At 47.8% G+C, this 12400-nt stretch overlaps 1 protein-coding gene across 1 annotated transcript; it reads right to left on the bottom strand.

Moving 5' to 3' along the window:
* Positions 1 to 3151: 3151 nt before the first annotated feature.
* Positions 3152 to 11580, bottom strand: LOC135374237 (cathepsin B-like). The gene is made up of 8 exons (XM_064607238.1): positions 11481 to 11580; positions 10886 to 11027; positions 10176 to 10385; positions 8948 to 9063; positions 6995 to 7221; positions 5301 to 5417; positions 5103 to 5231; positions 3152 to 3280 (listed from the first exon to the last, which is right to left on the bottom strand). Exons 2-8 carry the CDS (start codon positions 11015 to 11017, stop codon positions 3201 to 3203), a joined length of 1011 nt encoding a protein of 336 aa, XP_064463308.1. The 5' UTR covers positions 11018 to 11027; positions 11481 to 11580; the 3' UTR covers positions 3152 to 3200.
* Positions 11581 to 12400: the final 820 nt, after the last annotated feature.

Here is a 12400-nt window from a genome sequence, read left to right on the forward strand (position 1 = left end):
CACACTCATTTTCAGTATGCCATGTGAACTAGAGGAGCATTTTCTCCCATAAACATTAGATGAGCGAAGACCCCAAAAAATGTAAGCACTGTTTACGTGCATTTGACAACCTGCATTTTTATTACTGAGATGCTCTCTTCGTAGCTAGAGGGGAAGGGTGCAGGCAATGTGGCGCATGTTCATAAGATGTAGAACCAGAGACACAGAAAAAAATTGACAGCATATCATGATCTCAATCATGTCATCGTGTCCGTGTTTCTGTCTCCTGTTCTGCATTTGTTAATCTTTTTGTGTAGTTGCTGGATTTTAGCCCAACAGCAGGGGTCAACAATTAGAGAACATCCTGAACATGCAAGGCATACATTTCCTCATTCTCCGCATTCCTCATTCAAGTAACGTTGAAGAAGTAACCATGCGAAGAAACAACACAACAGTGAAGCTGGCTTCAGTACACTACAACATGTCACATGTAACAATATACAATATGCCTCAGTGTTTCCCAAACCGTGTGTCAGGACCCCCATTGAGGGCCGATAGCCCAAACGGGAGCCAAGAGAAAGCAGATGAAGTGAGCGCAATATGCCACAAAACCAAGGAAACTATCTGTCTACGACTGTATTATATTGAAGTTGTTTTAGAAAAATGCAGGTTCAGTTCAGCGCACAATCAGCCAGGAAACAAGCTAACTCGCAGCAATGCTTTAAATCAACTGTGTCGCACCATTCCTCACCGTATCGGACGAGACCTTAGACCTACATCAGACGCTACTTGCGCGCACTAGAATAACATTCATATTTATTTATTTATTAATTTCGAGAACACCAAGTGTCCGGAGGACATTACGTGAGGGGTGGGAACTGGAGCGTAAGATACATTACAGCAACTTGATAGAAACAAACAAGCAAAAAAGAACAACACAATTTGCAGTAAGCAAACAGGAAAATAAAGAAACGACGATGAGGAGAGAGAGGAGGATGACGATAACAAGTGGTGGAAGAAGAAGAAGAACAAGTGAGTATGGAAGTTAAAAGCTATCTAAAAGTGTGAGCGATGAGGTGATCCAGGATGAGATATTTACATGAGGAGTTCGGTCATATTGGATAAAAGCGGAGCAATGCTTAACATCTACATCTGACTTAGTAACCCACACACGGTCAAAATTTGGATGACATTATCAAACGGCACAAGAGGAGTGTCACCCAGTAGAAGGGCTGCATGGGTGGAGTGGGTAAAATCTGTAAAATCTGTAAAATGCGGTGAAATACTGTTGGCGTTGGTGTTCGAAGTGAGGGCGGGATGCCAGTACGTGCAAGACAGTCAAGCTGTCACCGCAGTGCGCGCAAGCTGGCGGATCCTGACCTCTGAGTAGGTGGTGATGCGTCAGCCATATGTGCCCAATCCTCAATCTCAGGTAAATAACTTCGGAGGATCTGTTCAGTCCAATGTAGCGGGAAAATGTGTGGCTGTGTGACGTGTAGCTTTAACACTGGCAGGATGTCTTGGTAGGGTTGTCCTCGATCTGACTCCTCTTGTGTCAACGCTCGTCAAGCCTCACGGTCGGCTCGTTCATTCCCCGGGATCCCAGTGTGGCTGGGGACCCAGCAGAGACAGATTGAAAAGCCTCGGGAACAAAGTTGAGTCGCAAGCGCTCGTACTCGCTTGACGAGGTGATTCTTGCTGTCAGAGCATGAAAGCAGCGCACGCACTTAGGCTAGCGAATTGGAGTAAATCACTGAATTTTGAAGGTCGTTTTGTTGAATGTTCCGCAGAGCCAGGAGAATCGCGTAAAGCTCTGTGGTGAAAACTGTGGCGTTCGTGTTCAGGCGTGCCGTCATAATAGAATCACCTTCAAGGGCAACGGCCGCCACACCATTGCTTACTTTGGTCCCATCAGTGTAGATTGCATGGTGGTTCCCGAAGTTATGGTGAATCTCCAGGAATTCCTGGAGAATGACATTGTGTGCAGTGGATTGTTTGTCAAACTGTGTCATTTTTAAATTGGATTGTATTAGGTGTCTCTGCCAAGGGGCAGCATCGAGGACTGCCTGCTGCAGGGGAACGCCAAAGGGACTGAATCCCACACGGGAACTCGCCGCCTGCACGCGAAGGGTAAACGAGGGTACAACAGAGGGCTTTGCAAGGAAGAGTCGCTCCAGAGCGGGGTTCACACTACAGTCTACAACTGGGTCATCGCCCTGGCACCTGTACTTTGGCGCAGCCTTCACATGTTCAAATTGTCTCCGTCTCTCGAGCGACCATTCATTGCCCTCAACATACAAACTCTTCACAGGGGACATCCGGCAAGTACCGGTGGCGAGTCGGATGCCTTCGTGGTGGATGGGGTCCAACACCTTCAATGCCGAAGGCCGCGCCGAGCCATACACAACACTCCCGTACTCAATTACCGATCGCACAACCGAGTCGTAGATCCGCAAGAGTGTGACTTTGTCGGCTCCCTACGATCGATGGGACAAAACTTTGAGTATTTTGGAGGATTTCAGGCACTTCTGTTTTATATAGTTTATGTGTTGCACAAAAGACAGCTTCTTGTCAAATACCACCCCCAGAAATTTTTGCTCATCACAAACTGGTAGTGTGTTGCCGCCGAGGAACAGCGAGGGCTCAGCAAATGTGCCTCGCCTCCGCGTAAAAACAACACACGCTGTCTTTTGCGCGGAAAACCGTTGAAAATGAAACGGGCAGCCCGATTCTGGATGGCCTCTATGGCGTCGCAGAGATACTTTTGGGGAGGGTTCCAAATAAGCGAAGCCCCATGTATTTGCTATGGGAGAAACCTTTGGATTATTGGTTAATAACTACTACACCGATTTTGATGAAATCACTCTTGTTCGATAGATCTTGGAAAGCCTGTGGGGAAATGGAAGAGAAACTGCGTGTTTATGCAGTGCTTTTCTTTTTCTTTTTTTTTCAAAGACGTTTATGAAAAATTGGAAAAATCACACATCCCATCTGCGAAGCGTCCAGTTCGCAGTTAATGATAAGCAGACGAAAAGTTTGGTCTATTTCGCCCTCGGGAACCTTTCTCGAATATTTTCGCACCAGTATTACGTCTATCCACGGCTGTGTTCGTTGACCCCACATTCATTCACTCGTACACATGCTTGCGTCGTGATGACGCGTGCTTAATGTTAGCACCATGCCATGATTCTTCATGATACAGACAACCATACACAAGTGGTTTATTCATTCTGTGGAATTCCAGCACTGATGAATCGTTCAATTCCGCATTCATCGGAGCCTCGCAGGATCTTGAAGTAGCCTGAAATAGAAAATGGAATAAAAACGCTTTCATCCCATGGCCACTGGGTAAAGGGTACGTCGCACCGAACTAGAACTTATATAGCCAGCAGATTTGAGACTGTCACTGTGGAGCGTATACGTAAGGGGAGACTTCACATTATAGTTAACTGCTTAACAAAGTTTTTACACTAGGTAAGTGAAGTAAGAGCTCCTATCTGCAGGTATTTAGTAACGTTTGTAATAGGTACTGTGCCTCTGCGCTTCGTAATCCTATTTACAATTCATTGGTCAATACTTCTCCTCCATAACGTGTGCAGCGTTAATACAAAAACACACTTTTTTTTTCGGATATGGTTCTGCCATACAGGTACCTATATCGATTGTTACGTCATTTGAAGAACTGTAGCATGCAATCAGACGCCAACGCGGAGGTACACAACGTTCTACTCTACACTATTAAAAATTAACTTCACACATGGCACGCTCCTAGCCAACCATCATTTACGAACATTGCTGGGCGTCCTCACTCGTGAGGACGCTCATGAAGACGCCTCACCCTCACCTCACGACGATGAAGTGAGGATGAGTGAGGCCAAGCCACGCTGAATGTCCCTCACGAGGACAGTCGTGAGGCATTGTCCATCATGAGGCCCACCGTGAGGGCGCTCATGAGGCCAGTTGTCGTGAGGCCATTAATACGTGAGGGTACAACGTATTCCGTGAGGAGCCTCACAGATGTAGCCGTGAGGCCCTTCGTGATGGACTTCACGGATGTGCTGATGGGTTCGGGCTCCTCTTTGCTGATGCCAAACACTAACGTTAAACCTCACTGTGACAGCAACAACTGTTACCAAATTTATCCAACCACAGCACGTAAACCTATTAACCGCTTAATGCGGCGCAATATCATTAGCACCAACTAGCGACACAGTAGTTGAACGCCGACGTCTCATGTAAACATGACGTAAAGTCCTTCTGAGGCACATGTGCCTCCTAGTGACTTGAAGACACGGCAGGCCATGATGGCATTCACGAGACGAGGGCTGTGAGAATGAGCTGTCGTGAGGCCATGAGGGTCCTCATGAGGTGAAGGTACTCGTGAGGCCATGTGGGTCCTCATTAGGCGAAAGTACGTGAGGCGCCGTGAGGACATGCGGGCCCTCGTGAGGTGAGGACACGTGAGGATGAGCACCCTCACGAGGTGAAGATACGTGAGGCCATGCAGGTTGTGAATAGCCTCATTATGTGAACGCATGTGAGGATGAGGATGGTGAGGCCTCTCGGGATCCCGATGCGCTGAGGTGATGTTTGTGAGGGCAAAATTTAAAATTGAATGCGAGGGTGAGGGCGAATGAGGTTTAGATACTGCTGCGGAAAAGTTGGTGAGAGTAAGTGAGGCCAATAAAGTCTGTGCTTCGTGAGGTGAGGATGAGTGAGGCCGTAGGAAAATGCCCACCTATCATCCGGAATGACAACGTTCTCGTCTCTTATTTGTTGAAAACGCGAAGCGGTGCCTATTTTGTAGCCATAATGCTGTACATAATAGGCTCTTCCTCCTGTTAACGTTGTCATTGGAGGTAATGGTTGGCAAGCAGCGTGCTATAGGTGGTGAAGATACGCACCGATCAGATCCATCTGTACAAAGGATGTCAAATCGCCGTTTGGAGCCGACACAGTCAGCAGGCTAGCTTGGTAGAGTTTATTTTTAGCTAGAGTATTGGTACGTACTTGTGTATTTCACAATTTAAACTTCCTCTATCTTTTCTCTTTGCGCTTGGGAGAAGTCCTTCGATGTACTTGTGTGTATATTTCAAGTTTCAAAATTTCATTTCCACACCTACCGTTGTCTCCCCAGTCGGTGTTCCACGAGTTGGCCGCCAGCCAGTAGGGCACACTCTTTTCTGTGCCCCATCCCAGGATTTTAACTGAATGGGCGCGAGAGGATGGGCCACTGGTGTGTTTGTACACACCTGCAAAAAATGATTTTTACAAGTGCTAAAAACCTTTCACCGTCGACAGAAGAGTAGGGGACAGCATACCGGATTTGTAGTGCCAGAAATCTTCATAGACCTCGAAGACAGCTACCACTGGACCGTTTTTGTAGATCTCTGCCTTAACCTGGTCTTGGTCTGGTCCAACGGAGTAAGGTGCTTGACCTGGGGGAAGTACAAATGATCTGAAGACACCACCTGAGGAAAGATCACTCTTACATAGCTTCCGACCCAGTTTGTGGAAACTTGTCTTAGGCTATGCAGAACACCGGGATGAGCAAATAGGATAACCTTAGAAGGACGACTTCTGATTGGTTTCTCTTCCCTACGGTCTGAAGTAGTCCAGCCATCTTCTCTACAGCATATTACGCGCAACCGACCGCGTGGATAACCGATTTGAGCACTTTTCATGGTGTGTCTCACAACAGCAGTCACACTTTGTCTCACATTTACTGATGAGTAGCAAACGTTGCGACAGCAGAACGTTTGACGAAACAACTTCGCGACAGATGCGTACGTCGACTGCATGGTGAAGCTTCGCAAAATGAACGACAGATGGCGCTTGCGGGATGGAATAGTTTTGGGAACCTCGAAGGAACATACCATTGCGCATCCCTTTGCGCCTCTCCGCGACCAGCCGTGACAAAAATATGTAAACCGAAACCAATCAACTACTGCAACAAATAACCCGCTTCAGTGTCCGATTTTTCTCTAAAAGGCGTCCACCGCAGGTCTCGTAAGGGGTAGTAAGTCGGTTCGCGAATTATTTATCCCGGGGATTTAATTGACGCACCCTGTGGAATCACCAGAATGCATCCGCCATCACGGCATGTGTCTCCGCCAGTGCGACGGTCAAGTGCTTACGATGACCAACGGTAATGACTGGAGGTGAGTGCGGGTAAGCAAACTTGGATCCGCACCCGCAATAATTTTATTTGGGCGACCCTCACGCGCAGTGCTGTCTTTATACGCGCATACCCGCATTGAGACCCGCAGAGGTGAGTGTTCTTCGTCCACTTTACAGCTGTTTCTATTTTAAACAATGGAAATTCTCAGTGTTTACTACGTGTCTCGGGCTGCTTCAATCGAATGCCAATAAAACTGCAAATCAACATAGATAATAATAATAATTGGGTGTTTACGTCGCGAGACAACTGAGATCATGAGCGACGCCACAGCGGTCGGTCTGTGGATTGCTTTTGCCCACCTGAGGGTTCTTTAACGTGCAATGAAAGCTCATCACACGGCACCCCGTATTTAACGTCCCTCGCGGAAGACGGCGTGTCTAAGCAACTTGTACCCTGCCACCAAGTTGCTGGCGTCCTCGGCCGGGTTCGAACCCGCGAAAAATCAACATAGAGCCATATATGTGTGCATTAATAATCGAACTCGCCCGCCAGCACTTGCCTGCTGCAGTCTGGCACATGGATTTACGGCATAGGGTACTGCTGAGCTCGCGTGTGACACAGAGGGATCACTTAGTTGGCCATGGAGTGAGATTAATGCGGGCATACCCGGTCGCATTGCGGGTACACCCGCATTTTACCCGCTACCCGCAACGACTGCGAATTGCTATACGCAAATCGTGACGATGTGCGGGTAACAGCGGGTACCCGCGGGTATACCCGCACCCGCGCTCAGCTCTGGGTAGTAATGACAGAGGATACACAATGCGCCTAGTGTGATTCGCTTTGCTTTTATCTTTTAACACATCAATTCTTTGTTTGTGTTGTGAAGCATACCATAATGTTTGTCCTCTTTGTAGGTCTTCTGGTACCCATCGCGGCATTTCTCTTGGCACGTCGGAGTCGGGATCGTTGTACAAGGTGCTCGCTTGCCCTTCATATGGTGTTCGCAGGGAGGGATTGAGTAGGGCACGCAGCCGTCCTTGGTGCCAAAGGGACCGCCAGTCACAATGCCTTCCTCGTTCCAGTATATCCAGGAGAAACTAGGTATCCCGCCATCGCACCTGGGAAGGTAGTGTAAAACTCGGGTGGGTTCGTATGTCTACTAGACATTACGAGTCAATGGACCTTTTTCGCAATGAATTACGCGCATGCGCATGACCCTGAGGCGCCGGAGAGGGTTATCCGCGTCTTCATTAGATGGTGCAGTATGAGGAAGACAGAAGTGGGGACCGGTGGGGAGACCGTACGAATACGGCGCGAAATCAAAGTCCCACTCATGACTGGTTTTGGACCTTTGTACTATACCAACGTGGATATGTTTTGACGCGCTCCGAGCGTGGTTCGTTGGACCGCTAGGATACGACGCGTATGTGAAAAAGGTCCATTAAAAACCCGGTGCAACAGGCGACTCGTCGTCGTCTCTTTGTATCAGCGCATGTTTTCGCCATCCCCTGCTGCACTGGGATTTTTAATTGCAGTTACTTTCATCACCTTTAATGACTGTATAGACACGGAAGTACATGATACGCTTGGCCTAGCCTTGGCTTCTAGTAATTATGCACGTTTAAGTATCGTTGTTATGCGTATGGCTGACGGCAAACAGCGGTTGAAGCAGGCGGGAGATCACACCTCGCTCCCGTTGTTCCGCTTTCCAAGCACAAATTTACACATTTTTTGCATAATTTCTGGGGGTAGTTTATTAACTTCTGAGGTCCCTGCTTTATTTTCCGCCGACTTGACCGGAAAACTAATAAATTACTGGAGTATTAAATTGCCGGAATCCCCACGGTTTTAAATCCTCGCACCGAGAGACGTATCACTGCAAGAAGAAAAGGTAGAATTTTCTACCCATCTTTGTAGAGCTGTATTGCAACCTCACTTCTATTCACACCAATTCTACGTTTTGCGTACAACTGCAGAGTAGAAACAAACTATAGAGTAGAAACTGTCGTCCTACCAGCTTGGGTAGGAAATTCTACCCTTTTTTAAATAAGAGCAAACTTGAGAGTGAGGAAGAAGGGAAAGGGACGTCTCCGCTTACACCCGCGGACGAGAAGGCACGCGTGGATTGGCCCAAAGTGGTAGAAGTACTGTCGTTTTACCAGCTTGGGTAGGAATTTCTACCTTTTTTTTTTTCTTAGAGTGTACGCATGACGTCAGAGTGACGACATTCAGACGACACGTGGGCGTTTCCGACAAGGTTTCCGCAAAACATACGCGAAACAGTGACACACGGGTGTCGCAACGTTACCTCGAAAAATCTAAACTACATTCGTACACACGAGACACACTTAGAAGTATAAGAGTGCGCACGTAAGAGTGCAGGAGCACTGCTGTGGTGCACTTGCATGTCTGTGGTGCGCTCACTGCTTATTATTTCGGCTTCGCTGCCGGTAAACGGGAAATTAATCTTCACGAAGTGCGGTTGATCAAACACGCCGGAACTTCGCAAATAATACGCGACAACTATAGCCATGTCATTTCGGACAACACGGTTACACCTGCCAGAAGTAATCCTAACGGATCCGTACGTCCGATTGATATCTGAGGGATATCCATATCACGTACAAAAGACATTATTCGTACATCCAGAGGATATTCGGTGTTGCTGGGGGTACGAGCAGCGTTTACGACTGCTTCGCCTTCAACGTATCGAGACTCAACAACGCACATTTGAGAAATCTGAAGATCGACACCAAGCGATAATCTGGACACGTCTGCCATGTTGGAGTTTAGATGCGCCACCTACAGGTTATGCAAAGTTCGAGCAAATCTCTGGCAACATACCCATGGCCGCACCATATGCAGCAGGCCAAAATATCTTCCGCTGAAATGTTCACTTGGATCTCCCCGTGGCTGTGAATGCAGACACGGTCTGATATGGCTTCCGCTGGTGCGAGCGCCTTTGAGCGAGAAAGGAACTCTCATCAGACAGCATTCCGTAACCATGTATTCACACGTGCGACATTCCCCCAGAAGCAGAAGATGCGAAAAGCGTCACGTGAGCGAGAGCGCTGAACGTCGTGTCTTGACGTACACTGCAAACTTTTGGGAATATGGTGCTACACCGCCACAAGATATTCTGTAGCAGACAACAGAAAAACACGCTGACGGTGTCTGCTAATGCGCAGTACGCCACACGTACAGGTCCCGACAAAAGTTTACGGAACACGCGAGCGGTGTATTTTCTCCTCGGTACGACACCCCTGGCGGCAAGAGGAAGCTGGCGAAATCAGGCCAGTTCACTGCCTCAGAGGGGTGGACGACTGCGCTCTTAGCGACACACCGCGGTAGTTTCGGTATGAGTACTGTTGTATGTGCCCGCGAAGACAGTTGGATTTAACTGTTGTGCTCGTCAGCAACTCGTGACACACGTCAGTTGTTTATCAATCAATCAACTATCGATGTCAGCGTCAATTGTTTATCAGCTCGTCACGCGTCGTCCATAATAAAGCAACTGTTTACAAGATACCTTTCTTTCTCTTGTCTACATATCATGGCTTTCCAATAAAAGCAATACACCGTAAAGTGTTTCCACTATGATTCATCCTTGTTATCACGATGATAGCGGCGAGCTCCCTGTCTCAACAATCGTTGAATCACGTGTTGTTGGCGAGCACAACAGCAAAATCCAACTCACTTTGCGGGCACATACAACAGTAACCATACCGAAACTACCGCTGTGTGTCGCTAAGAGCGTAGTCGTCCACCCCTCTGTGGCAGTGAACTGGCCTAATTTCGCCAGCTTCCGCTTGCTCCTAGGGTGTCGTACCGAGGAGAAAATACACCGCTCACGTGTTCCGTAAACTTTTGGCGGGACCTGTACATACCGAGCAGGATCCACTACTTCGGCTCTGTAAGCGTTGTTTTCGCTTTTTCTTCCACTAGAATATTCCATGAGGATGTCGCTCGTGTGAATATAGGGTAAATGAAATAAAACACCCCGTGAAAGAGAAGAAACCACTCTTTAGTTTCTCTTTATTTGTGAAGAAAAGAAGAAAGGCGCGTTACATACCCAGTCAGATGCACAAGAACCTTGGTCCCTGATGTCTCCGATGGAATGACAGTGACTCCATTTCTGGCGGGCGTCGAAGCTATCGGGAAGATCATCTGGGTCGACGTCGTGCTCGATTGTCGGCAGCCGGTGCATGAACGACATCGGGTGGACGCCCATCAGACCTCGGAGATATTCCAGACTGATGGACTTGTCGAAATTGCGACCAGCCTATACGATACAAAGTGAAACAAACGAATAAGAACAACAGAACCTACGTAGTGAAGCCCCCTCAAGCGCCTGCTGTTCACTGTGGTTTCGTTGAAAGATTAGGAGGTATTATGAAGCCTGGAATGGTGGTGATATGATACGCCTATCATTTCTCAACTATTGTTGATGCGCCAAAAATCAAAATCGTCATCATCATTATTCTTTATCAACATCGACAGTGAGTCCATATTGTTGTAAGCCATCTATAAACGCCGGACAGAAGAAACAGGGCCCTTAAAGTGGTGCAATACCGATTCAAAAAAAAAAAAAAAAGAAAAAGAATATTTCGCGTTCTAAATTAACCTCGCTCCAAGAATGAGTACTCGAAACAAAAAGACGGGCACGTGATGTGTCACGTGTCCTCATTGACGGGTGCCCTGCCTCACTGCGTCGTTAGCTGGTCAGCTGGGATAGCTGGGACTGATTGTTAGTCTGGTGCGATGCCGCTCTTGCTGACTTACCGTCCAAGTCGTGTTGAGGTTGTTGATGAAATCGATCGTCTCATCCGATGTCGGATGGAGGCCGTCGGGAGCGACGCCACGTGACCAGGCGACGGCCACCAAAGCGCTTACGGTCACCGCAAACTTCAACATCTCCGGTAAGCTAGAACATACATGATTTGATAATATCAAATCAGTTTCCTCGACGTTTTAAACCCAGCGTTATCCAATGAATACTGATGGTTGGAATATCGCAATTCGAGATTGCCTTTAGCATTCTTTAATCAATTACCCGACACCTTTTAACAGTTACTTATCTTCCACTCAGTCACTCAGAAATTACACACCTAAGGCGATCAATGCGGTAGTTAAATTCGCGTAGCTTTCGCGTCAGGAAAGTTCACTTCACGCTGAATTGAAAGTTCCGATCACATATATGCCACAAGTCTTTTTAAGGAATTTTTCAGGAAACACCGAATGGGCACGATGCTGGACGTTCGTTATGGAAACTGCGTGGTCCAACGACCCCTATTAACGACCATTAAACATAGCCAGTTCCTGTCCTATCTCAAAATGGCAAATAACTTGTGACTCTCATACGGAGAAACTGACTCACCCTGTTGACGAGTTCGACTGCTGAGTGCGGCGCTATCCAGGTTTTTATATCACATCTGAAGGATGCATACACGTGGTCCAGGTATCCATTGTTCCGAAAGCAGGCCGTACGCCCTCTATTTTTCTTTCTTTTTTTTTTTTGTAATGAACATGTATCTCCGCCCCCCCCCCCCCGCCGTACGATAAGATTAGCAGAAACAAAGAGATTCCAACTTGTGGTGGCGGTCTATTTTTTCCCTAAGCTTATTGAGTAAGAGTCACCTTCCGATCGATAAGATTGATGTTCACGGAAAGCAGGAGCGGGTCACGTTGTTTCGAGTGAGTATAAGTCATGCGATTTCCCAAGAAAAGATGTCGATCGTGACTTCGCAAACAGAAGCGAGGCTTCAACACACATCGTAGAGATGGTAATAACCCCGTGATTTTTCTGAAACAATAGAGAGTTTTAGCACACCGTTGATAACGTGGCTAGCGTCGAACCGTATTAACCGGAACCAATCAGTGGACAAGATTCTGAGTCACGCACCACTGCGATTGGTTCCGATAGGCACGATAACCTTATCAACGGTATACTAAAGCTTGATTCACACATGCGTTTTTTGAACGCGTTTCGCGTTCGCGGCGCCGCGAAACGCGAGCCGCGGAGCGTTTCCAGCCGCTTTTCGAGAACCGCTCCGTGCTGCAGCTTCGGAGGGCAGAAACGCGAACGCTTTTCGTCCAGCCAATCGGAGCGCTCGGAGGGGTGAGGTGGCTTCCTTTTGGCGCCGGTGGGCAATGGCGGGCCTCCCGATACCGCGCTAGGATCTTTTGTCATTTGTGCGTGTGTATGTGTTTGGTGCTACCTCGTGAGTAAATTCCTTGTCACCAATAGCTGTTTGGTGTCTGAGCTGTCTGAGCTGGGAATTTGCGCAAACCACAGAA

The sequence above is a fragment of the Ornithodoros turicata genome, chromosome 1 (assembly GCF_037126465.1).
Source record: "Ornithodoros turicata isolate Travis chromosome 1, ASM3712646v1, whole genome shotgun sequence".
In the NCBI taxonomy this organism is placed as follows: domain Eukaryota; kingdom Metazoa; phylum Arthropoda; class Arachnida; order Ixodida; family Argasidae; genus Ornithodoros; species Ornithodoros turicata.